At 45.2% G+C, this 27,784-nt stretch overlaps 1 protein-coding gene across 1 annotated transcript in view; it reads right to left on the bottom strand.

Annotated features, from left to right (window-relative positions):
- Positions 1-222: 222 nt before the first annotated feature.
- The window catches only part of rmp24 (ribonuclease MRP subunit p24), a 62,185-nt gene continuing 34,623 nt past the window's right edge, over positions 223-27,784 (bottom strand). Inside the window, exons 5-6 of the mRNA XM_078414424.1 lie at positions 8,373-8,596; positions 223-5,133 (exon numbers count right to left, since the gene is read on the bottom strand). Coding sequence (XP_078270550.1) covers positions 4,989-5,133; positions 8,373-8,596 — 369 coding nt within the window. The 3' untranslated portion in view covers positions 223-4,988. The remainder of the gene's footprint in view (positions 5,134-8,372; positions 8,597-27,784) is intronic.

Genomic DNA, 27,784 nt, shown 5'->3' with positions numbered 1-27,784 from the left:
TGTAAAAAATTGTCCCTAGTGGGTGTAGGATAGTGTTAGTATGCGGGGATCGCTGGGCGGTGCGGACCCGGTGGGCCGAAGGGCCTGTTTCTGCGCTGTATCTCTAAATCTAAAATCTCCAGCTCCTACCCGGTTACGCCGACCGACGAGCCTTCAGGAGAGATCTCACCGACCGCAAGGATTCGGCCGATTAATTAATTTGGTTAAATGACACATCATACATCAAATCAAATTGCTTTTATTGTCATTCAAAAATAGACTTGAATGAAATTGTCGTTACCATGCAGTCACAAACAATAAAGAGCACAAGACACACAATTACATAGGTTTAACACAGACAACCATCACAGTGATTCCTCCAGGCACACCCTCACTGTGATGGAAGGCAAAGAAAAGTATTTTCTCCTCCTTTGTTCTTCTCCCTTTTCCCACGGTCAGGCAGTCAAACTGCTGCTTCGAGGCGATCGTGGCTCCCGATTTTTGAAACCCCCGCCGGGCGATAGAAGGTCCCAGGGCCGAGCCGAGCATATACGATTATTAAGGGGTTGGACACGTTAGAGGCAGGAAACATGTTCCCAATGTCGGGGGAGTCCAGAACCAGGGGCCGCCGTTTAAGAATAAGGGGTAGGCCATTTAGAACTGAGATGAGGAAAAACGTTTTCACCCAGAGAGTTGTAAATCTGTGGAATTCTCTGCCTCAGAAGGCAGTGGAGGCCAATTCTCTGGATGCTTTCAAGAAAGAGCTAGATAGAGCTCTTAAAGATAGCGGAGTCAGGGGTACGGGGAGAAGGCAGGAACGGGGTACTGATTGAGAATGATCAGCCATGATCACATTGAATAGCGGTGCTGGCTCGAAGGGCCGAATGGCCTCCTCCTGCACCTATTGTCTATATCAGACAATTTGGTCTGTATTTCTTGTGTGGGCTTTTTGGCAATTTCCAATCAAAGTCCAACTCGCTGCTGGATGTATTTTCCCCATATAAAGCATTTTATCGGGATGCATCACAGCTTGGTTTGGGAACAGTTCCATCCAAGACCGCAAGAAATTGCAGTGAATTGTGGATCCAGCCCAGACCATCACAGAAACCAACCACCCTTCCGTTGACTCCATTTAAATACCTCACGCTGCCTCGGCAAGGCCAGCAGCATAATCAAGGACAGGTCGCACCCCGGTCACTCCCTCTTCTCCCCTCTCCCATCGGGCAAAAGGCAAAACGCACACCTCCAGATTCAGGGACAGTTTCTTCCCAGCTGTTATCAGGCAACTGATAGGTAACTGATAACTGACAGGCAACTCCAGGCCTTGCCGAGGCAGCGCGAGGTATTTAAACAACTAGAGGGTGGTCCTGAGATACTATCTACCTCACTGGAGAACCACGGACTAGTGGACACCTTGATTATAATCATGTACTTACTGTCTTGTCTTTACGCTTTTAACGATAAACTAAACTAAATAACAAAGCCAATAAAATAACAAAATGCTTACACTTTTGAAATATATAACGTGCTCTCATTTGCTTTAACAGGTGATAAATAACATTTTAACGCAGATAAACTTCACAGCTAAATTTATTTACAATAAATGAATTACATAGATGCAGAAATTCACAGCAAGAAACCATGGTACAATATTTGAAAAAATGTAAATATCAAGAGTTTTGAAGCTTTTATATGAAGCAGGTTCTTGACTACTCCGGGTGTCATGGGGTTCTGGGGAGAAGGCAGGAGAATGGCGTTGAGAGGGAAAGTTAGATCAGCCATGATTGAATGGCGGAGTAGACTTGATGGGCCAAATGGCCTACTTATGCTGCGAGAACTTATGGTAGACACAAAATGCTGGAGTAACTCCGCGGGACAGGCAGCATCTCTGGAGAGAAGGAATGGGTGACGTTTCGGGTCGAGACCCTTCTTCAGACTCCATGTTCTCCAGAGACGCTGCCTTACCCGCTGAGATACTCCATTGCTTTGTGTCTTCTTGTGTAAACCAGGATAGTCATCGTGTGATACAGTGTGGAAACAACTTGCCCAACTTGCCCACATGGGGAGAACGTACAAACTCCGTGCAGACAAAGCACCCGTGGTCAGGATGGAATCCGGGTCTCTGGCGCTGTGAGGCAGCAACTCTACCGCCGCGCCACCGAGCTTCAATTCGGAAGGAATGGGATACAGGCCTCTTGCCGTTGGCAATGACAGGGTGTCATCTGCTAAATGAATCGGGGGGAAAACCGTGTAACACTAATTACTAATTGGGTGGTTTTTACACAGGCGTGGGAAGAGACAATCTCACTAGTCGATTGGACTGACGGGAAACGAGACACTCAAGAAACAAAACTAACAAAATGGTTTTCTTTCCAGCATGACGATCTTTCGCCTCAGAAGGAGGTATCTTTAGAAAGTCGAGGAGGAAATTCTTTAGTCGGGGGGGGGGGGGGGGGGGGGTGGTGAATATGTGGAATTCATTGCCACAAATGGCAGTGGAGGCCGCCAATTGATATTTTAAGGCAGAGATTGACAGATTCTTGATTAGTACGGGTGTCAGGGGTTATAGGGAGGAGGCAAGAGAATGGGGTTGTGATGGAAAGATAGAACAGCCATGATTGAATGGCGGAGTAGACGCGATGGGCTGAATGGCCTAATTCTGCTCCTATGACTTATGAACTTCTAACAGTCTTCATTTGAAGGGAACTGCAGGCTTGAATGGTCTGAAAGCCAGTTACTTCTCTTAATATCTTATGTATTTAAATGCGGCATTTTAAAATCAGTTTTTAATACAAGAAATTGAAAATATTTAATTAGTATATACATTCAACATGTAAGTACAGCACTTTTTTTCTTCTAATTAACTACTTGTGTATGTTTGAATATTTTCTCTTTCTGCACAATTTTAATGCTTCTGAGTCCACCTCTTCTGATGCTCTTACACCAGCATTCACAGAGATCAGTTATATTTCCCACTTCAGTCGAGCAGACACACATGCCTTCTGTCTGATCCTAAGTTTAGCTTAGTTTAGACGTACAGCGCGGAAACAGGCCCTTTGGCCCACCGAGTCCGCGCCGACCAGCGATCCCCGCACATTAACACTGTCCTACACCCACTCGGGACAATTTACAATTATACCAAGCCAATTAACCTACAAACCTGTACGTCTTTGAAGTGTGGGAGGAAACCGAAGATCTCGGAGGAAACCCACGCAGGTCACGGGGAGAACGTACAAACTCCGTACAGACAGCGCCCGTAGACAGGATGGAACCCGGGTCTCTGGCGCTGTCAGGCGGCAACTCTGCCGCTGCGCCACCGTGCCGCCCGTGATCACTCCTAATCCTGCAAGTCTCTGGCTGGGTAGGAAGGAACTGCAGGGGCTGGTTCATACCGAAGTTGGACACAAAATGCTGGAAAGTAACTCAGCGGGTCAGGCAGCATCTCTGGAGAAGAAGGGAATACGTGACGTTTCAGGCTGGAACCTTTCCTCATATAGAGGAGGCTAGAACAAATCAGGGCTGGCAACAGATGACCTCAGGAAGGGTGGGGCCCATCTTGGACCATTGTTGGCTGGGGAAGATGTGCTAACGACAGGGATACAAGTCAAGTCAAGTCAAGTCAAGTCAATTTTATTTGTATAGCACATTTAAACACAACCCACGTTGACCAAAGTGCGATGTGAACAATAGACAATAGGTGCAGGAGGAGGCCATTCGGCCCTTCGAGCCAGCACCACCATTCAATGTGATCATGGCTGATCATTCTCAATCAGTACCTCGTTCCTGCCTTCTCCCCATACCCCCTGACTTCGCTATCTTTAAGAGCTCTATCTAGCTCCCTCTTTTGCACGGTAGCGCAGCGGTAGAGTTGCTGCTTTACAGCGAATGCAGCGCCGGAGACTCAGGTTCGATCCTGACTACGGGTGCTGCACTGTAAGAAGTTTGTACGTTCTCCCCGTGACCTGCGTGGGTTTTCTCCGAGATCTTCGGTTTCCTCCCACACTCCAAAGACGTACAGGTATGTAGGTTAATTGGCTGGGTAAATGTAAAAATTGTCCCTAGTGGGTGTAGGATGGTGTTAATGTACGGGGATCGCTGGGCGGCACGGAGTTGGTGGGCCGAAAAAGGCCTATTTCCGGCTGTATATATATGATGATATGATATGATATGAAAGCATCCAGAGAATTGGCCTCCACGGCCTTCTGAGGCAGAGAATTCCACAGATTTACAACCCTCAGTGGGACTAGTAGAACAACTAGGGTGTGAGATAGGGGTGAAGAATGCATCTATTGCAAGGCCTGTTTTTATTCTGGCCTTCTCCATCTTTCAGCCTGAAGAAGGGTCTCGACCCGAAACGTCACCTATTCCCTTTTCCCCAGATGTGCTGCCTGACCCGCTGAGTTGTTCCAGCACTCTGTGTCTAATCTTCAGCCTCTGCTCGGGACTGTTTTCAGGGAGAGGTCGCGGGGAGAAAAAAAAAATACCCATCAGCGAATCATGCACACTGCACACAGAGTTAAAATGGTTAAGATAGCAAAAATTCATCTTTGGGGACTTTAAGCGAAAACAAAACTGAAAGCAGCACATGGTTAAATATATACTAGTTACTATAACCATCCACTTATGTCCTGACAGCTGCCGTCACTTTAACATCAACATGTAGAAGTATAATTATGCCTCTCGGATAGACAGATGGCAAATCAGCTTATCGGTTGCCTGCATGCTTCTAGTTAATCTGCTCTATCACATTTTGCACTGTCGCACAGCCGAGCTCCAACATGCTTGCTCTGGTAATATTCCCATCGATTCATATTTAAACAGCAAAAATCAATTTTATGACAAGATTACAAAAAATCAATTTGCCCAACCCCGAGGCCGTTTGACCGACTGTTCGTACGAGCCGACAAGAGGACGGTTCGCTCCTCTCTCCCCAATTACATTTTCTCCCGCTCGGACCGAGTTCGGGCCAGACAAACAGCACATTTGAAAAATTACACACAGATCGCAGTTTACACCGAAGACAGGAAATCTTTAAGCGTGGCCTTTGTGCTCTGCTGCTTCTGTTCGGAATTCAACAGCATCTTGAGACGAGAGCATTGCAGCTTCTTCCCTTTGGCTGACATCAAAGAGGGCGAAGATGTGACCACAGACGTCCTAGGAAGGTAAATGCAAAGGTTACAAAAACAGCAATGCCTACCCACTGCTGGAAACATTCACTGTTGAGGCGGTGTTGCCAGGAATTGGGGGCCTGAGCTATAGGGAGACGGTGGCCAGGCTAGGACTTCATTCCGAAGTTCACGTTCTAGGAGCAAAAGTAGGCCATTCGGCCCATCGAGTGTACTCCGCCATTCAATCCACCGGGTGGTGCCAGCAATGGCTGCCTTGCCAACAGTCTGTCTGTCCCTTTCTTCTCTGTTGTTTCTTTAGTATGTGTTAAATGGATGTTTTAGTATTCTTTAGCGTGGGGGGTGGGGGGAACTTTTTTAAAGATGGATATGCGATTTTTTTTCAGCATCGCATCTCCGTCCGCACTGCGGCCTAACATCGAGGAGTTGGCGGCCTCTGCTGGAGACCGACTTCGGGAGCTCCAAGCCGCAGGAGCTTCGACCGCCCCGATCGCGGGGACTTCGACCGCCGGCTGCGGGAGCTTCGATCGCTCCGACTGCTGATGGTTCGACTGCCCCGACCGCGAGAGAAAAATGAGGGAAGAACATTGGACTTTATTGCCTTCCATCACAGTGAGGAACGTGGGGAATCCGCTGTGGTGGATGTTTATGTTAACTTTTATGTAGTTGTGTGTTTTGTTGCTTTTTTTAGTATGGCTGTTTGGTAATACAAATATCACTGTACCTTAACTGGTACACATGACAATAAAAGACCTTTGCAACCTTTGAATCATGGCTGATATATCTTTCCCTCTCAACCCCATTCTCCCCATAACTTCGGACACCTGTACTAATCAAGAATCTGTCCATCTCCACGTTAAAAATAATTTTGCTTGTCAGTTTATTGTCATGTTTACAGAGGTGCAGTGAAATGCTTTTGTTGCCTGCTATCTAGCCAGCCAGCACGCTAAATATCCATTGACTTGGCCTCTACAGCCGTTCATTACAATGAATTCCACAGATTCACCACCCATTGACTAAAGAAATTCCCTCTCATCTCTTTACTAAAGATACATCCTTTTATTCTGAGGCTGTGCCCTCTAGTCCTAGACTCTCCCATGAGTGGAAACATCCTCTCCGCATCCACTCTATCCAGGCCGCTCACTATTCGGTAAGTTTCAATGAGGTCCCCCCCTCAACCTTCTAAACTCCAGCGAGTACAGGCCCAGTGCCGATAAACGCTCATCATATGTTAACCCACTCATTCCTGGGATCATTCTCGTAAACCTCCTCTGGACCCTCTCCAGAGCCGGCACATCCTTCCTCAGATATGGGGCCCAAAACTGCTCACAATATTCCAAATGCGGTCAGACCAGCGCCTTATAAAGTGCCTCAGCATTACATCCCTGTTTTTGTATTCCTTGGAATGCAGGAGGATGAGGGGTGATCTTGTAGAGGTGTACAAGATCATGAGGTGAATAGATAAGGTAGATGCAGAATCTTTTACCTAGAGTCGGGGAACCAAGAACCAGAGGATCATAGGTTTAAGGTGAGAGGGGAAAGATTTAATAAGAACCTGAGGGGCAACATTTGCACCCAGAGGGTGGTGGGTGTACGGAACGAGCTGCCAAAGGAGGTAGTTGAGGCACATACTGTAAGGACATTGAATAGGTAGGTACACGGATAGGACAGGTTTAGAGGGATACGAGCCAAACACAGGCAGGTGGGACTAGTATTGGTCGGCATGGGCAAGTTGGGCCAAAGGGCCTATTTCCATGTTGTATGACTCTATTACAATTAGACATACTAAAGCTTTCAAATCTAGAAAAAGTGTCATTGCTTGTTGACCACTGTAATTTAAAGGCAAGAGAAAAGTTGCTGCATATCCAAATTTAAAATATATTTCGTTGAGAGACACAGCACGGAAAAAGGCCCTTCGGTCCACACCGACCAGCGATCCCTGCTCACCGGCCACTGGGGACAAATTTTACAACATTTACCGCAGCCAATTAATCCGCAAACGTGTACATCTCTGGAGTGCGGGAGGAAACCGGAGAAAACCCACTCGGCCACAGGAAGAATGTACAGAGTGCGTACAGACCCCAGATAGGATGGAACCCGGGTCTCTGGCGCTGCAAGACAGCAACTCTACCGCTGCAACTTATTATTACCACAAATACTGCGCTTATTTGTTGCAGAACATTCTATTTCTGCCACTCGCCGATTATAAATACACACGAGCCCGCAGATGCTGGAACCGTTCAGCAAATCACAAAGTGCTGGAGGAACTCAGCGGGTCAGACAGCATTTGCAGAGGGAAACGATCAGACAGAGGGCAGCGTCTCAGTCTGAAGAAGACTTTCTACCCGAAATGTCACCGATTCCTTTTCTCCATAGATGCTGATTGACCCGCTGAGTTACTCCAGTATTTTGTGTCTATCTATCTTCAGTGTAAACCAGCATCTGCATGTTCCTTCCTCTACAGAGGACGTCTCGGGTCGGGACCCTTATTCAGTCAACATGTCCCATCTAGACAATAGACAATAGGTGTAGGAGTAGGCCATTCAGCCCTACGAGCCAGCACCGCCATTCACCGTGATCATGGCTGATCATCCACAATCAGTACCCCGTTCCTGCCTTCTCCCCATTTCCCTTGACTCCGCTTTCATTAAGAGCTCTATCTAACTCTCTCTTGAAAGCATCCAGGGAATTGGCCTCCACTGCCTTCTGAGGCAGAGAGTTCCATAGCTTCACAACTCTGACTGAAAAAGGTTTTCCTCATTTCTGTTCTAAATGGCCTACCCCTTATTCTTAAACTGTGGCCCCTGGTTCCCATTATACTATACTTACTAGTCCCACCTGTCTGTGTTTGGCCCATATCCCTCTAAACCTATCCTGTCCATGTACCTGTCCAAATGTCTCTTAAACATTATAATACCCACCTCATCTATCTCCTCTGTCAGCTCGTTCCATGTACCCACCACCCTGTGTGTGAAGAAGTTAGGTTCTCCCTCAGGTTCCCATTAAATCTTTCCCCCCTCGTCTTAAACCCATGTCCTCTGGTTCTAGATTCCACTACTCTGGGCAAGAGACTTTGCGTTTACCCGATCTATTCCTCTCATGAACTTGTACACATCTATAAGATCACCCCCTTATCCTCCTGCGCTCCAAGGAATAGAGTTCTAGCCTGCACAATCTCTCCCTGTAGCTCAGACGCTCGAGTCCTGGCAACATCCACGTAAAGAGTCATATAAAAGATCAAGAAAGCAGTAAAAAATATATAAATACCGTGGAGTTGTAGCTGGGCTCCTGCTTTCGGAGCTTGATTTAGTCACACTTGGGGAGTATTTGGTTGCTTTCTCTGTAGACTGGGGTATCCCCCTTGCTTCGAGTGGCTTTATGTCAGTTTTTGTCTTGGTTAAGCTTCTTGGGATGCGAGGCCTCACAGCAAGAGATCTCCTTCTCGCTCCATTGAATCTTGAAGTTTCCTCACAGGTGTAGCATGTAACCAACTGCAGGGAGTGAAGAAAGCTCGGTTAGCGCATGTCCGCTCAGAATCAAAGCTGGAGTCCAATTTAAAAAAAAAAAAAAAAAAAATGTACGTCGTTTTTGAACGAGTGAGTAAATTCATTCAAGGAATTCTGGAAATCTATCGACATAATTTGCATTGTTCTTAGACAATAGACAATAGGTACAGGAGTAGGCCATTCGGCCCTTCGAGCCAGCACCGCTATTCAATGTGATCATGGCTGATCATTGTAAATTGTAAATTGTAAAAACCTTTATTGTCACTACACAAAGTACAGCGAAATTAAAGCAGTCCAGATGATGCAATCACACACAGCAGACAGTACAAAGGATAAACCTTTATCCATAACAAGCTAAACCTAATCTACTGAATTAAACAAACTGACCTCTAATACAATATAGACAAAACAATTACAATACGGCCGAGGCAGTGTACAGTGCAATCAAGACAGCAAGTTATTGCACAGCAATGAGAGCCAACATATTGCAAGTGCCGTTTAAAAAAAAAATAATAATAATAATGTAATTAAATATAAGGTGCGGTCGGTTGTAACATGTAATAAGTTTAGCAAATGTTAAGCAATATAAGTGCAGTAGAATGTAAACTTGTATTAAATTGAGGCTTATGTTTTCTGACAAGTAACTGACAGTGTTCCGATCAGTTCCGTTCCTTCCATTCAGTTTTATGTGAGTGTCTGGCAGTGTTCAGCTCACGTATGACGCTGGGGTAGAAACTGTTCTTGAGTCTATTAGTCCGTGATGTAATGGACCTGAACCGTCTACCAGAGGGCAGCAGTTGGAGCAGCTGATGACCAGGGTGGGAAGGATCCCTCAGGATGTTGGCTGCTCTGCTGAGGCAGCGGACGGAGTAAAGTTCCTCTAGAGAGGGCAGTGGGCAACCAATGATTTTCTTTGCAGAGTTGATGACCCTCTGAAGGGCTTTCTTGTCTGCCTCTGAGCTGCTGGTGTACCACATAGAAATACAGTACGTCAGCACACTCTCGATGGTGCAACGGTAGAAAGTCACTAGCAGCTGCTCTTGCAGGTTGTTCTTCCTGAGGATCCTCAGAAAGTAGAGCCGCTGCTGTGCCTTTTTGACTGCCGCTATGGTGTTTGTGGTCCAGAAGAGATCCTCAGCAATATGCGTGCCCAGGAACTTGAAGGCAGGGACCCTTTCCACACAAACCCCGCTGATATGCAGTGGTGTGTAGCCCGTATTGTGTCTTCGGAAGTCTATTATGAGTTCTTTTGTCTTGGAAGGATTCAGAGCCAGATTGTTTTCCGCACACCATCCTATCAGTTTTTGGACTTCATCTCTGTAGGCTGTCTCGTCATCTCCTGAGACGAGTCCAACCACAGTCGTGTCATCCGCAAACTTGATGATGGTGTTGGTAGGATGAGTGAGGGTGCAGTCATGGGTGTAAAGGGCGTAGAGAAGAGGGCTCAACACGCATCCTTGTGGGCAGCCGGTGCTGATTGTTAGAGTGGAGGATGTGTGAGGGCCTAATCTGACCATCTGGGGCCGATTGGTCATTCTCAATCAGTACCCCGTTCCTGCCTTCTCCCCGTACCCCCTGACTCCGCTATCCTTAAGAGCTCTATCTAGCTCTCTCTTGAATGCATTCAGAGAATTGGCCTCCACTGCCTTCTGAGGCAGAGAATTCCACAGATTCACAACTCTGACTGAAAAGGGGTCAATTTATGGAACAGTTGCAACAATGAATTAAAAGAGTGTAGTAACATGTGTAAATTCAAGAAAATGTTCAAAAATATTATATTTGAGAGATACAAAATATGTGATCAGCACTGAGAAATGACTGACATGACAGAAATATAGACTGATCGACTTCAGACTGATCGACTTCTCCAACTTTAGATAGTTCCTCTGTCCCTCTCTTCCCCTCCTCCTTCCCAGATCTCCCTCTATCTTCCTGTCTCCACCTATATCCTTCCTTTGTCCCGCCCCCCTGACATCAGTCTGAAGAAGGGTCTCGACCCGAAACGTCACCCATTCCTTCTCTCCTGAGATGCTGCCTGACCTGCTGAGTTACTCCAGCATTTTGTGAATAAATACCTACGACATGACAGAAATGATGGTTCTTGGCTATATTTGTGTTTCTCTCTATGTTTTGTTTATCTGCTTCTGACTTATGATGTTGTGTTGTTTATTAAATTATATTTTGTTAATAAGTATTAAGGGTAGGCACAATAGGCTTCTGCCTACACCTCTTTTTTCGGTCAGAAAATATCATGCGTGATGATATTGTTTTCATTTTTGATACAATGATTTCGTACTATTTAACTTTCACAACTGTATGGTCAATCTGTTGTATTGTATTGACCGGAAAATAAATAAATAATCTTTTTTTTGTTGTTGTGAAAATGACACAGCAACTTTTGTTTTGTCAAACTGCATGAAAGTAAAACATATAATTCAAATTCCAAACAAATTAGCAACACTACTTCCTCCTCGATATCTATCAGCCCTGTGTGCCCAGTCCCCTTGTCTGCCTCTCGCAATACCCATGATTGTGTAGCCAGACAGTTCTAATGCCATCTTTCATTTTGCTGACGATACCACCTATGTTGGATGAATACTGGAAAACGATGAGTCAGAGGACAAGAGGGTGATTGATAACCTTTTTGAACGGTGCCAGAATACCAACAACCTTGCTCTCAGCATTAGTAAGGCAGAAGAGCCGATTGTTGAAAGGACACATTGTCCTGGGTAATGTCTTTCAACATATGACAGTCCCTTCATTCCGGGAATTAACCTAGTAAACCGGATTATGCCCAGAAATTCCTGCCATTGCTGTTCCACCGTCAATCCTGCTAGGATCCCTTTCCAGTCTACCCTGGCCAGCTCCTCTCTTGTGCCTTCATAGTCCCCTTTGTTCAACTGCAACACTGACACTTCCAATTTAACCTTCTCCTTCTCAAATTGCAGATTAAAACTAATCATATTATGATCACTACCTCCTAGCGGTTCCTTTACCTCGAGATCTCTTATCAAATCTGGTTCATTGGACAACACTAAATCCAGAATTGCCTTTTCTCTGGTAGGCTCCATTACAAGCTGCTCTAAGAATCCATCTCGGAGGCACCCTACAAACTCTTTTTCTTGGGATCCAGATCCAACCTGATTTTCCCGGTCTACCTGCATATTGAAATCCCCCATCACCACAGTGGCATTACCTGTCTTACATGCCAGTTTAACTCCTGCTGCAACTTACACCCGACATCCGGGCTACTATTTGGGGGTCTGTAGATAACACCAATTAGTGTCTTCTTGCCCTTACAATTCCTCAACTCAATCCACAGTGACTCTCCTTCGTCAGTCCCTATGTCTTCCCTCGCAAGGGACTGAATTTTATCCCTCACCAGCAGAGCTCTGCCCATCTGCCTGTCCTTTCTATAGGATGTATAACCCTGAATATTAAGTTCCCAGGCCCGATCCTCCTGCAGCCACATCTTTGTAATCCCCACAATGTTGCATTACATATTTCAGTTTTACACAATTATGGTCACGCATTATAATTTTGCAAAGTCTAACATGGGCATGACCTACACTGTGAATGGTAGGGCGCTGGGGGAGTGTTGTAGAGCAGATGGATCTAAGAATGCAGGGACATATTTCCGTGAAAGTGGCGTCCCAGCTACATAGAGTGGTCAAGTAGGCTTTCAGTACATTGTCATTTATCAGTCATTGAGTATAGAAATTGGGACGTCATGTTATAGTGTACAAGACAATGGCCACTTTTGGAATATTGTGTTCAGTTTTGGTCACCCTTTTATAGGAAAGATGTTGTTAAGCTGGAGTGCAGAGAAGATTTACGAGGATGTTGCCAGGACCCGGGGGCCCGAGCTATAGGCAGAGGTTGAACAGACTAAGACTTTATTCCTTGGAGCGCAGATGAAAGGTGATCGTATAGAAGTGTATAAGATCATGAGGAGAATAGATCGAGTGAATGCGCAAATAGTTTCACCCAGAGTGGACAGTCATAGCTTCATACAGCATGGACATAGGCCCTTCGGCCCAACTTTCCCATGCTGGGATGCCCCATCTGCACTAGTCCTACTTGCCCGTGTTTGGCCTATATCCCTTGAAATCTTTCCCGAGTAGGGGAATCAAGAAGCAGAGGAATTGGGTTTAAGTTGAGTGGGGACAGATTTAATAGGAACCTGAAGGGTAACCTTTACACACAAAGGGTGGTGGGTGTATGGAACGAGCTGCCAGAGGAAGTAGTTGAGGCAGATACTATCACAACATCTAAAATACTTTTGGACAGGCACATGGATAGGACAGGTTTAGAGGGATATGGGCCAAAGACAGGCAGGTGGGACTAGTGTTGGTCAGTGTGGGCAAGTTGGGGTGAAGGGCCGGTTTCCACGATGTTCGACACTATGACCATTGTTATTAATTTATGGTAATATCAGTTTAGTTGTCATGTGTAATTGAAAGGCACCAGGCTCATGCAGGATACATGTGACACATCAACCTCATATAATGTCTGTCTCATCGGAGAATCTATTGAAATATAAGCATCAGATGAGTCAAATGACAGAGTAGCAAGCCAGCTCACAGAAACATACGTCCAGAAGTGATGGGAGTAGAATTAGGCCATTCGGCCCATCGGGTTTACTCCGCCGCTCAATCGTGGCCGATCTATCTTTCCCTCTCAACCCCATTCTCCTTTCTTCTCCCCATAACCCCTGACACCCGTACGTACAGTCTTCCAGTCAGTGTCTCAAAACTCCCACAGCAATGTCAGTATCACGTTCAGTGAACATCCTTTTATTGCGTGATAACCAGTCAGCAGAAAGACTACGCATGATTACAATCGAGTCATCCACAGTGTACAGATATAGCATTTATGTTTAGTGCAAGATAAAGTCCAGTGAAGTCTGATTAAAGATAGTCCGAGGGTCTCCAATGAGGTGGATAGTAGCCCAGAACCGCTCTCTAGTTGTTGATGGAATGGTTCAGTTGCCCGAAGACAGCTGGGAAGACACTGTCCCTGAATCCAGTGGTGTGCGTTTTCACACTTCTGTACCTCTAACTCAGTGGGTCAGGCAGCATCTCTGGAGAAAAAGGATGGGTGATGTTCTGTGTTCTTGATTGGTACAAGTGTCGGAGGATATGGGGAGAAAGCAGAAGTATGGGGTTTGGAGGGAGAGATAGATCAGCCATGATTGAATGGTGGAGTAGACTTGATGGGCCGAATGGCCTAATTCTACTACTATAGTTTATGACCCATCTTCAGATATGGGCCAAACACAGGTAGGTGGGACATCTTGGTAGCATGGGCAAGTTGGGCCGAAGGAACTGTTTCCATGCTGTACGACCCCAAGGCAAAGCAAGCTTGCAGCTAGTAATGAACCAATGCTAATAGGAAAAACCTATTTCATCATTACCTCAGGAAATTATCTGCAGCACAAATGGCGGACCATACAATTCTTGTGAATATGACGCACAGCCTCAAAGCACTGCTTCGTATTACCAAGTTAAAAAAGATAAATGTTAAGACAGATCAAAAAATTCAAAGCTGGAGATCTATAAAGTACTCTGGATGCACAGCAGCAGAAATATGTTTGATCAAATTTGAACCCTCGTGATCTAGTACGTGCCTCACTCCTAGAATCATGCAGTGTGGAAACAGGCCCTTCGGCCCAACATGCCCACACCGGCCAACATGTCCCATCCACACTAGTCACACATGCCTGCGTTTGGCCCAACCACTAAATCTGTCCTATCCATGTACCTGTCCAATAATTTCTTAAACGTTGCAATAGTCCCTGCCTCAACTACCTCTTCCGACAGCTCGTTCCATACACCCACCACTCTTTGTGTGAAAAGGTTACCTCTCAGATTCCTACAAAATCTTTCCCCCTTCACCTTCAACCTATGCGCTCTGATTCCCAATTCCCCAACTCTGGGCAAGAAACTCTGCGGATCTACCCGATATATTCCTCTCATGATTTTGTACAACTCTATAAGATCAACCCTCATCCTCCTGCGCTCCAGGGAATAAAGACCCAGCCTGCTCAACCTTTGATAAGGTGCCTTTGATAAGGTCCCGCACGGGAGATTGGTGACTAAAATTAGAGCACATGGTATTGGGGGTAGGGTGTTGACATGGATAGAAAATTGGTTGGCAGACAGGAAGCAAAGAGTAGGAGTAAACGGGTCCTTTTCAGAATGGCAGGCAGTGGCGAGTGGAGTGCCGCAAGGCTCGGTGTTGGGGCCTCAACTGTTTACCAAATATATTAATGATTTGGAAGAGGGAATTAGAAGCAACACTAACAAGTTTGCAGATGACACAAAGCTGAGTGGCAGTGTAAACTGTGAAGAGGACATTAGGAGGTTGCAGGGTGACCTGGACAGGAAGAGTGAGTGGGCAGATGCGTGGCAGATGCAGTATAATATAGATTAATGTGAGGTTACCCACTTTGGCGGCAAAAACAAGGAGGCAGATTATTATCTCAATGGTGTTAGGTTAAGTAAGGGGGAGGTGCAGCGAGACCTGGGTGTCCTTGTACACCAGTCACTGAAAGTTGACGCGCAGGTACAGCAGGCAGTGAAAAAAGCTAATGGAATGTTGGCCTTCATAACAAGAGGATTTCAGTATAGGAGTAAAGAGGTTCTTCTGCAGTTGTATAGGGCCCTGGTAAGACCACATCTGGAGTATTGTGTACAGTTCTAGTCTCCTAATTTGAGGAAGGACATTCTTGTAATTGAGGCAGTGCAGCGTAGGTTCACGAGATTGATCCCTGGGATGGCGGGACTGTCATGTGAGGAAAGATTGAAAAGACTAGGCTTGTATTCACTGGAGTTTAGAAGGATGAGAGGGGATCTTATAGAAACATATAAAATTATAAAAGGACTGGACAAGCTAGATGCAGGAAAAATGTTCCCAATGTTGGGCGAGTCCAGAACCAAGGGCCACAATCTTAGAATAAAGGGGAGGCTATTTAAAACTGAGGCGAGGAAAAACTTTTTCACCCAGAGAATTGTGAATTTGTGGAATTCTCTGCCACAGAGGGCAGTGGAAGCCAAACCACTGGATGGATTTAAGAGAGAGTTAGATAGAGCTCTAGGGGCTAGCGGAATCAAGGGATATGGGGAGAAGGCAGGCACAGGTTATTGATTGTGGATGATCACCCATGATCACATTGAATGGCGTTGCTGGCTCGAAGGGCCAAATGGCCTCCTCCTGCACCTATTTTCTATGTTTCTATTAACCTCTCCCTATAGCTCAGACCCTCAAGCCCTGGTAACATCCTTGTAAATCTTCTCTGCACCTTTAATAACTTGACAACATCTTTTCCAACTTGACATCAATTTGTACCCTTGCACCATTTTTTAAAATCAAGATTGGCAACCAACCCTGTTTCAATGAGTGTGGGAAAACAAATACAGAACAGGCGCGGCATAGCAACCCAACCGTGCTTCAGTTGGGCCATATACAGGTCAAATACACATTTCCATAGCCAACAGATCAAATGAAAACTTTACAATTCTGCCACCACCAGGTTATTAACGATAATGCACAAATATACTAAAGAGGGGAAGAAAAACATCTAATTTCCCACCAAACGTAGAGTCTACCACATTTGGACAGGTACATGGATAGTACAGGTTTAGACGGAGATGGGCCAAACGTGGGCATGAGGGATTAGTGTAGATGGGGCATCTTGACCAGCATAGACAAGTTGGGCCAACGGGCCAGGTTCTGTGCTGTATGACGATAACTCTACAACATTTAAAAGACAATTGGATAGACAATTAACAATATAAGATAATATAAGATTATTAAGGGGTTGGACACATTAGAGGCAGGAAACATGTTCCCAATGTTGGGGGAGTCCAGAACCAGGGGCCACAGTTTAAGAATAAGGGGTAGGCCATTTGAAACGGAGATGAGGAAAAACCTTTTCAGTCAGAGAGTTGTAAATCTGTGGAATTCTCTGCCTCAGAAGGCAGTGGAGGCCAATTCTCTGAATGCTTTCAAGAGAGAGCTAGATAGAGCTCTTAAGGATGGCGGAGTCAGGGGGTATGGGGAGAAGGCAGGAACGGGGTACTGATTGAGAATGATCAGCCATGATCACATTGAATGGTGGTGCTGGCTCGAAGGGCCGAATGGCCTACTCCTGCACCTATTGTCTATTAAGTTCAGTCGTTCAGTCTGAAGAAGGGTCTCGACCCGAAACATCACCCATTCCTTCACTCCCGAGATGCTGCCTGACCTGCTAAGTTACTCCAGCATTTTGTGTCTACCTTCGATTTAAACCAGCATATGCAGTTCCTTCCCACACATGATGACCTTGACACCCTTCTGGGGTCCGCAGAATTACGCATTGTGTCCTCCGGCGATTTGATTCATACCTTGCTCTATCAAACTCCTGATGTGCATCATGTACTGTGAAGGTTATGTGTCTGGCTGTGTTCTGGCTGGACGCCGAAGAGTTTTGCTCCTGAGCCAGGTGCATCTTTAGTCAAGCTGTTCCAGTACTGCTACAATATTTTGGGAAAGAGAATTGTGGACGCAGCCCAGATCATCACACAAACTGACCTCCCTTCCATCGTCTCCATTTGCACCTCACGTTGCCTCGGCAAGGCCAGCAGCATGATCAAGGACGAGTCGCACCCCGGCCACTCACTCTTCTCCCCTCTCCCATCGGGCAAGAGGTACAGAAGTGTTAAATTCGCACACCTCAGATTCAGGGACAGTTTCTTCCCAGCTGTAGTAAGGCAACTGAACCATCCTACCACCAACTAGAGAGTGGTCCTGAACTACAATCTTACTTCATTGGAGACCCTCGCACTATCGGCACGGTGGCGCAGCGGTAGAGTTGCTGCCTTACAGCATGTGCAGCGCCGGAGGCTCAGGTTCGATCCTGACTACGGGTGCCGTCCGTACGGAGTTTGTACGTTCTCCCCGTGACCTGCGTGGGTTTTCTCCGAGATCTTCGGTTTCCTCCCACACTCCAAAGACGTACAGGTATGTAGGTTAATTGACTGGGTAAATGTAAAAATTGTCCCTAGTGTGTGTAGGATAGTGTTAGTGTGCGGGGATCGCTGGGCGGCGCGGACTCGGTGGGTCGAAGGGCCTGTTTCTGTGCTGTATCTCTAAATCTAAATCTAAATCTTTGATCGGACTTTACTGGCTTTATCTTGCACTAAACGTTACTCACGTCACTCCCTTCATCCTGTATCTGTACACTGCGAATGGCACGATTGTAATCATATTTTGTCTTTCCGCTGACTGGTTAGCACACAACAAAAAAGCTTTTCACTGCACCTTGGCACACGTGACAGTAAACTAATCAAAGCAGATGCTGCCTGACCTGCTGAGTTACTCCGGCCCTGACTTTGGAGGTGTGCGTTTTCACCCTTCTATATCTGGATCAGGGAGTGAATGTGGCCCCAAAGTTCACTGTGTTCATTTTACCATTTCATCAGATTATGAAGTGGTCCATGACTGCATTTCAGGGAGATCTCTTTTCCAAACCGGGGGGGTAGATGTGAACATTAAACACTGCTTCAGTATCATCTGGCCCCAAAGATCACTGCTGCGTTCATTTTACATTTCATCAGATTATAAAGTGGTCTGTGCATGCCTGCAACAAAACTTAATCAGATCCTGTTGGATGTTGTCCAAATGGCAAGTAACACTTACACTTTACAAGTGGCAGGCAATGGACATACACAAGACTCTAATCACCTCCTACTGACACTCTGTGACATTAATAGCCAATACCTCACCATCAAGATCTTGGAGTGTGCATCCATAAACTGAATTGGACCAGGCATGTAAATATTCTACCTACAATAACAGGTCAGGAAATTCTGTGGTAGTTATTTCTCCCACCCATTTATGGTTGTGAGCATTCAATGGCACTTTATTATCACATATACCTAGATACGGGTTAGAAAGGGTGTCAGGGATTATGAGGAGAAGGTAGGAGAATGGGGTTGAGGGAAAGGTAGATCAGCCATGATTGACTGGCAGAGCAGACTTGATAGGCCATGTGGCCTAATTCTGCTCCTACAACTTTAGTTTAGTTTAGAGATAAGGCCCTTCGGCCCACCGATTCCGCACCGACCAGCAATCCCTGCACATTAACATTACCCGACAAACACTAGGGACAATTGACATTTATACCAAGTGAATTAACCTACAAACCTCAACGTCTTTGGAGTGTGGGAGGAAACCGGAGTTCCTGCAAACTCCGTACAGACAGCACCCGTAGTCAGGATTGAACCCAGGTCTCTGGCTCTGTAAGGCAGCACCATGCCGCCCTAAACATGAACTATGCAAGTGTCTTTTAAATTGCAAATTTCCCCGGTGTGGGACGAATAAAGGAATATATATATATATATATATAAATGCTGTTATTGTACCTAATTTATTCAGTCATTGTGTTCATCACTCTAAAACATACTACCTCCACTAGTACACTGCGACTGCAACGTGCATCAGATACAAGATGTACTGCTGCCACTTACTACCGTTTCTTCATTACACTCTCCCAAACTCACACTTGCTAGCACCAGCACCACCTCCTGCTGCAAATTCCACACCATTCAGTCATAGAAATAAATTACTGCTTCATCATCAATTCAAACTCCCAATGTAACACTTTAACATGCATGTCTGACAAACGATTATAAACCTGAATGGAATTATGCCTGTTATAAGTGGGGAAAAAGAACAGGAGCAAGATAATATAATTAAGGGCGGCATGGAGGTGCAATGTTAGAGTCAATAGACAATAGGTGCAGGAGTAGGCCATTCGGCCCTTCGAGCCAGCACCGCCATTCAATGTGATCATGGCTGATAATTCTCAATCAGTACCCCGTTCCTACCTTCTCCCCATACCCCCTGACTCTGCTATCCTTAAGAGCTCTATCCAGCTCTCTCTTGAATGCCTTACAGCGCCAGAAACTCGGGTTCAATCCTGACCACGGTTGATGTCTGTACGGAGTTTGTACGTTCTCTCTGTGAACTGCGTGGGTTTTCTCTGGGTGCTCCGGTTTCCTCCCATAGTCCAAAAATGTACAGGTTTGTCAGGATAATTGGCTTTGGCAAAAATTGTAAATTGTCACGAGTGTGTAAGATAGTGCTAGTGCTGATTGGCGCGGACTCGGTGGGCTGAAGGGACTGTTTCCTCCCTGTATCTCTAAACTAAACTAAACATTTACATTGAAAATGTAATGAAGAGACAGGGTACAGGAAGGAGATTGAGAACCTCCGAACTTGGTGCCAGCGCAACAACCTCTCCCTCAATGTAAGCAAGACAAAGGAGATGGTGATCGACTTCAGGAGGCGAAGTAATACAAACACCCCAGTGTACAATGATGGCGCCGAAGTAGAGATGGTCAAAAGCTTCCAATTCTTAGAAATAATTGTCACCAGTAATTTGTCCTGGACTAGCCACATCAAAGCTATAGCCAAGAATACTGATTGAGAATGATCACATTGAATGGCGGTGCTGGCTCGAAGGGCCGAATGGCCTATTCCTGCACCTATTGTCTATTGTCATGCTTCTACTACCTTAGAAGTTTGGCATGTACCCAACAACTCTCACCAACTTCTACAGATGCGTTGTTGAAAGCATTTTATCTGGATGCATCACAGCATGGTTTGGGTAAAAACTCCATCTGATATGTGGACACAGCCCAGACTATCACACAAACTAACCTCCCTTCCATTGACACCATCTACACTTCACTCTGCCTCGGCAAGGCCACCAGCATAATCAAGGATCAGTCGCACCCTGGTCACTCCCTCTTCTCCCCTTTCCGACCAGAAGTTTGAAAACGCATACCTACAGTTTCAGGGACAATTTCTTCCCGGCTGTTATCAGGCAACTGAACCATCCTCTCAGCAACTAGTGTGTGGTCCTGACCTCCCATCAAATTTATTGAAGGTATCACAAAATGCTGGAGTAACGCAGCGGGTCAGGCAGCATCTAGGAGAGAGGGAATGGGTGACGTTTCGGGTCGAGACCCTTCTTCAGACTGAGAAGCCTTTGAACTATCTTTAATTGGACTTGCCTTGACTTTATCTTGCACTAAATATTGTACCCTTTATCTTTCATCTCTACGCTGTGGACAGCTTGATCGTGTATAGTCTTTTCGCTGACTGATTAGCATGCAACAAAACATCTTTTCACTGTACTTCGGTACACATGACAATAATATATAAACCAAACTAAAAATCAAACATCTTCATACATTGAAAAGCTGAAATTAAAAAAGAAAACTGGAAATACTCCACAATTCAAGTAACAAATGTGGAGACAAACGGTTAACAGTTCAAATGGCCTTTGAACAAGTTGGAAATCGAATAACTTTCAAAAAGGACACAAATTGGTGGAATGACTCAGTGGGTCAAGCAGCATCCCTGGAGAAGATGGATAGGCGACGTGTCAGGTCAGGACCCTTCTTCAGACTAATTTTAAAAACAGGTTTGATTTTTAAAATTTTCCTATTCTGATGATTGGTCATAAACCTGAAACCTTAACACTGTTCATGAGTCTGAAGAAGGGTCCCAAGCCGAAACGTTACCGATCCATTTTCTCCAGAGATGCTACCTGACCCGCTGAGTTACTGCAACCTTTTGCGTCTATCTTTGGTTTCACCAGCATCTGCGGTTCCTTTTTATTACAACCTTAATACTGTCCTTTTTGCTGCAGTATTTTCTACTGCATTATGTGGAGATCCGGTTTGATCATATTTGGAGCACTCTGCACACCATGAGTCTTCACACCCATTCCTTTAGATGCAACAAAGGTTGACTGATTTCAGGATGAGATGGGCTCTCCTATGAAAAGATGGAACAGAATAATGCCTATACACCGATGAGCTAAAACATTATGACCACTGCGAGGTGAAGTGAATAACATTGATTATCTTGTTACAATGGCACCTGTCAAGGGGTGGGATATAACGGGCGGCACGGTGGCACAGCGGTAGAGTTGCTGCCTTACTGCCTGCGAATGCAGCTACCTAAACATCGTTGCAGACCAGGTACACCCCTTCATGGCAATGGTATTCCCTGATGTCAGTGGCCTCTTTCAGCAGGATAATGTGCCTGGCACACTGCACACATTGTTCAGGAATGGTTTGAGGAACACGATGAAGTGATCAGGGTGTTGCCCTGGCCTTCAAACTCTCTAGATCTCAATCCGATTGAGCATCTGTGGGATGTGCTGGTTCGACAAGTCCGATCCACGGCGACTCCACCTCGCAACTTACTGGACTTGAAGGATCTGCTGCTAATGTTTATTAGGCATATTAGGCAGGTGGTCATAATGTTTTGGCTCATCGGTGTATGTTCTGGACAAACTAGAGATGATCTCGCTTAAACAGGCAGAATGTTTTGAGGACAGGATACAAAGTGCTGGAGTAACTCAGCGGGTCAGGCAGCATCTCTGGAGAACATGGATAGGTGACGTTTCACAGAGTGCTGGAGTAACTCAGCGGGTCAGGCAGCATCTCTGGAGAACATGGATAGGTGACGTTTCACAGAGTGCTGGAGTAACTCAGCGGGTCAGGCAGCATTTCTGGAGAACATGGATAGGTGACGTTTCGAGTCCGGATTCTTCTTCAGATTGAAGGTGGGTCCCAACATGAAACGTCACCTATCCATGTTCTTCAGAGATGCTGCCTGACCTGCTGAGTTACTCCAGCACTCTGTGCCTTTTTTTCTAAATCTGCAGTTCCTTGTTTCTACAATAGACGAAAAGTACTTGCCTAGACACAAAATGCTGGAGTAACTCAGCGGGCCAGGCAGCACCTCTGGAGAGAAGGAATGGGTGACATTCCGGGTCGAGACCCTTCTTCAGACTGTTCTAGCCTTCCTGATAAACGCCCACATCTGTGGTGAATCTGTGGAAGTCATTGCCAGAAAAGGCTGTGGAGATCAAGTCAATGGATATTTTTGCATGAGTATGGGTGTCAGGAGTTATGGAGAGAAGGCAGGAGAATGGGATTGAGAGGAAAAGATAGACCAGCCATGATTGAATGGCAGAGTAGACTTGATGAGCCAAATGGCCTAATTCTGCTCCTATCACTGATGAACATCCCTTGAATAGAACATACAAGAGCTAAACCTGGATTGCACTTAATAGCTGTTAGCATTAGCAAAATTTAATGCGCTCCTCAAATAATCAAATTATGTTAAATAACCATTAGATTTCTCTCCACAACAATCTGGATAAAATTGGAATTTTCCTCATTATGATTTATCTTCTACTAAATTCCTTCAAAAAAAGTATTAATTGCCGTGAAATAATTGAGCATATTAGTACTTTTGCAGAGCTAGGAATTAAATATCCCCATCTCCATACACACCGTTGAGCCAAAACATTATGTCCACTGACAAGTGAAGTGAATAGTATTGGTTATCTTGTTACAATGGCATCTGTCAAGGGGTGGGATATATTAGGCAGCAAGTAAACAGTCAGTTCTTGAAGTTAATGTGTTGGACGCAGGAGAAAAGGGCAGGAGTAAAGACCTGACGTAAAGACGGTCACAAAGAGATCGTGCAAACTCCACATCGACAGCGCCCGAGGGCAGGATGGAATCTGGGACTCTGGCACAGTGGGGCAGGAGGTCCACCAGCTTCGCCACGGTGTCACCCGCATCCTCTGGTGTTTTGTTGTCTCATTCAAATACATCATCTGACAAAGGTGGCGTGTGGAAGTAAATTTCCATAAACTCCAAACAGGCACAAATTCAATTTAATTCAATTTAGTTCAGTCTATTGACGAGTGTACAGTGAAAAGCTTTGGTCAAATTTACTCAAAGCACAGATGAAATAGAGAGATCACAGAAGTCCCAGGTTTAACATTCTATGGCAAATCAAAATGATTGTCAGGAAAGAGGATGTGCAGAGAGATAGTCATAGAGTCATGAGATGGAAGTGAGAACATTATAAATTGATCAGTCCAGGGAGCCTGAGGCCATAGGTGCAGGAGTAGGCCATTCAGCCCTTCGAGCCAGCACCACCATTCAATGTGATCATGGCTGATCATTCCCAATCAGTACCCCGTTCCTGCCTTCTCCCCATACCCCCTGACTCCGCTTAAGAGCTCTATCTAGCTCTCTCTTGAATGCATTCAGAGAATTGGCCTCCACTGCCTTGTCTATTACCCAATTAAAACTGTTGTTCAGTTCAGTTCATTTTATTGTCACGTGCACCAAGGTACAGTGAAAAGCTTTTGTTACATGCTAACCAGTCAGGGGAAATGTAGTTGGCAATACCCGTTAAAATCAAGTCACTTTCATCTAGGTACTTTATTTTAGCTTAGTTTATTGTCACATATACTGAGGTACAATGAAAAGCCTTTGTTAAAATGCTTTCAATATGCATACAAAGATAAACACAAAAAGCTGGAGTAACTCAGCGGGACAGGCAGCAACTCTGGAGAGAAGGATTGTGTGACGCTTCAGGTCAAGACCCTTTTACAGACAAAGATAAGTTATCACACAAGGGTGGAATTCATTGCCACAGAAGGCTGTGGAGGCCAAGTCAATGTGTATCGTCAAGGCAGAGATTGGTAGATTCTTGTTTTGGACGGGTGTCAGGGGTTATGGGGAGAAGGCAGGAGAATGGGGTTGAGAGGGAAAGATAGATCAGCCATGATTTAATGGCGGAGAGGACTTGAATGGACTAATTCTGCTCTTACAACATGAGAACTTATATCATCGGTTGACCAGAACATGTCTTGGCCAGGGGAAATAAAAAGGTCAGTGGAATACAACATGGACACGATATGGAAACAAAAAACTACAGATGCTGCTTTATTTTTTCAAAAGACACAAAGTGCCGGAGTAACTCAGCAGTCAGGCAGCATCTCTGAAAAACATGGAGAGGTGACGTTTCAGGTCAGGACCCTTCTTCAGAGTGATTCAAAACGATGTATTTTGGTACTACCGGTATTAGATTAATTTCTTACCCTATTGTTCATAGCCCAGTGTGGCCACACTGGTCAAAAGGATTGTTGCATAACTAAATACAGTTACTCATAACTCAGTGAAGTAGGTTTTGCTTAGTGGGCCAGAACAAAAAGACACAGAATACAAATGTGGGCGGGTAATTGTCACATCAGATTTTGACAACACAAAACCCTTGCAAAAATGAATTAGTCATAAACTGTTGTTGAAGCAAAGACCATTTCTAAACCAGCGGTGTGTCGGAAGGAACTGCAGATGCTAGTTTACACCGAAGATAGACACATAGAAAATAGGTGCAGGAGTAGGCCATTCGGCCCTTCGAGCCTGCACCGCCATTCAATATGATCATGGCTGATCATCCAGCTCAGTAACCTGTACCTGCCTTCTCTCCATACCCCCTGATCCATTTAGCCATAAGGGCCACATCTAACTCCCTCTTAAATATAGCCAATGAACTGGCCTCAACTACGTTCTGCGGCAGAGAATTCCACAGACTCACCACTCTCTGTGTGAAGAAATGTTTTCTCATCTCGGTCCTAAAAGACTTCCCCCTTATCCTTAAGCTGTGACCCCTGGTTCTGGACTTCCCCAACATCGGAAACAATCTTCCCGCATCTAGCCTCTCCAACCCCTTAAGAATTTTATATGTTTCAATAAGATCCCCCCTCAGTCTTCTAAATTCCAGCGAGTATAAGCCCAGTCTATCCAGTCTTTCTTCATATGAAAGTCCTGCCATCCCAGGGATCAATCTGGTGAACCTTCTCTGTACTCCCTCTAAGGCTAGAATGTCTTTCCTCAGATTAGGAGACTAAAACTGTACACAATACTCCAGGTGCGGTCTCACCAAGGCCCTGTACAACTGCAGCAGAACCTCCCTGCTCCTATACTCAAATCCTCTTGCTATGAATGCTAACATAGCATTTCTTGACACAAAATGCTGGAGTAACTCAGTGGGTCAGGCAGCATCTCTGGAGAAAAGTAACGGGTGACGTTTCGGGTTGAGACCCTGCTTTAGACTGAGAGTCGGGGGGTGAGGGAAACTAGAGGTATGAAAAGCTTCTGAGCAAATCAGAGCCGGTGACCAAATCACCAATGACCAAGGAAAGGTGGAGCCCACAATGGTCCATTGTTGTCTGTGGAAGAGGTAGATAACAAAGGGAGAAAAGTATACAAACAGTGGAACTGGCAGGACAACTAGGGTGGGGGAGGGACAGAGAGAGAGGGAATGCAAAGGCTACTTGAAATTAGAGAAATCAATATTCATACCAGCAAAATACGAGGTGCTGTTCCACCAATTTGCGCTGGGCCTCACTCTGACAGTGGAGGAGGCCCAGGACAGAAAGGTCAGTGTGGGAATGGGAGTTAAAGTGTTTGGCAGCTGGGAATCTAAGAGAAATGGTTGAAATCAGCCATGATTGAATGGCGAAGTAGACTTGATGGGCCAAATGGCCTGATTCTGCTCCTGTCACATGAAAAAAAGGGGAAAAGTAAAAGATATAGAGATATTGCAGTATTATGGGACTTTACAATGAGAGATACCCGGATTATTTTGACAAAGTAATAGCTTGCCTGCACTAAAATAATACTAAGATTTTATTTTATGACTGCTAGCATTAATCACCCTTTCTCTCCTCACCTGGAGTCGAGTAAATTAAAGACACCATGATGCCAAGAAACAATTATTAATATGCTGAACTTTTAAACCAGAGATGGTTGAAATCAGTCATGATTAAATGGCAGATTAGACTCGATGGGCCAAATTCTGATCCTATGACTCATTAATGGGAAAAAGGGAAACATTTAAAGGATATGGATATATCCTGGTAGAGTGGATGTGGAGAGGATATTTCCACTAGTGAGAAAGTCTAGGACCAGTTCATTTTAGTTTATGACCAGAGGTCATAGCTTCAGGATTAAAGGACGTTCCTTTAGGAAGGAGATGAGGAGGAATTTCTTTAGTCAGAGGGTGGTGAATCTGTGGTATTCATTGCCACAGAAGGCTGTGGAGGCCAAGTCAATGGATATTCTTTAAGGCATTGATAGATGGATTCTTGATTAGTACGGGTTTCAGGGGTTATCGGGAGAAGGCAGGAGAATGGGGTTGAGAGGAAGAGATAGATCAGCCATGATTAAATGGTGGAGGAGACTTGATGGGCTGAATGGCCTAATTTAGATTTTTTTAGATTTATATATACAGCGCGGAAACAGGCCCTTCGGCCCACCGAGTCCGCGCCGCCCAGCGATCCCCGCACATTAACACTATCCTACACACACTAGGGACAATTTTTTTAAACATTTACCCAGTCAATTAACCTACATACCTGTACATCTTTGGAGTGTGGGAGGAAACCGAAGATCTCTGAGAAAACCCACGCAGGTCACGGGGAGAACGTACAAACTCTGTGCAGACGGCGCCCATAGTCAGGATCGAACCCGAGTCTCCGGCGCTGCATTCGCTGTAAGGCAGCAACTCTACCTCTGCGCCACCGTGTCGCTCCTTCTGCTCCTATCACTTCTGACCTTATATTGCAGTACACTGGGACTTTACACAAGGAGAGATACCCGGCTAATGTTGACCAAGTAATGGCTTGCTTGCGCTAAAGCAATTCTAGGGTTTTATTTTATGATTGGTAACATTAATCATCCTTTCTCTCCTCACCTGGAGTCGAGTCAATTAGAGACACCATGATGCTGAGGAACAATTATTAATATGCTGCACTTTTAAACCAGAGATGGTTGAAATCAGCCATGATTAAATGGCGGAGTAGAATTCGATGGGCCAAATGGCTTAATTCTGCTCCTACGACTTATGAGCTTGACAAAAGGGGAAAATGAAAGGATATGGAGATATTGCAGTATTATGGGACTTTACAATGAGGGATACCAGGGTAATGTTGACAATGTAATAGCTTGCTCGCACTAAAACAATTCTACAATTTTATTTTGACGACTCGTAACATCAATCATCTCCTCACCTTATTATACTGTACTTACATAATTACATAATACTGTAAACAACTGTGTGCGAATGCCAAATGCACAAACGATTCATTGTCCTAAAGCACAATCAGTCGTAAAACCCATTGTCAAACGGTTTCGGCGAATCTAGGTTACCACGATAATTACACGGAATTCATTAAACAGCTAATCCAGAAATTTAAATTTAAAACACATTTAAATCCACAAGCAACAACCAAGTATGACC

This window comes from Rhinoraja longicauda, chromosome 2, assembly GCF_053455715.1.
Source record: "Rhinoraja longicauda isolate Sanriku21f chromosome 2, sRhiLon1.1, whole genome shotgun sequence".
Taxonomy (NCBI): Eukaryota; Metazoa; Chordata; class Chondrichthyes; order Rajiformes; family Arhynchobatidae; genus Rhinoraja; species Rhinoraja longicauda.
Note: the sequence above shows the minus strand (reverse complement) of the source record. Positions and strands in the feature narration are given on the sequence as shown.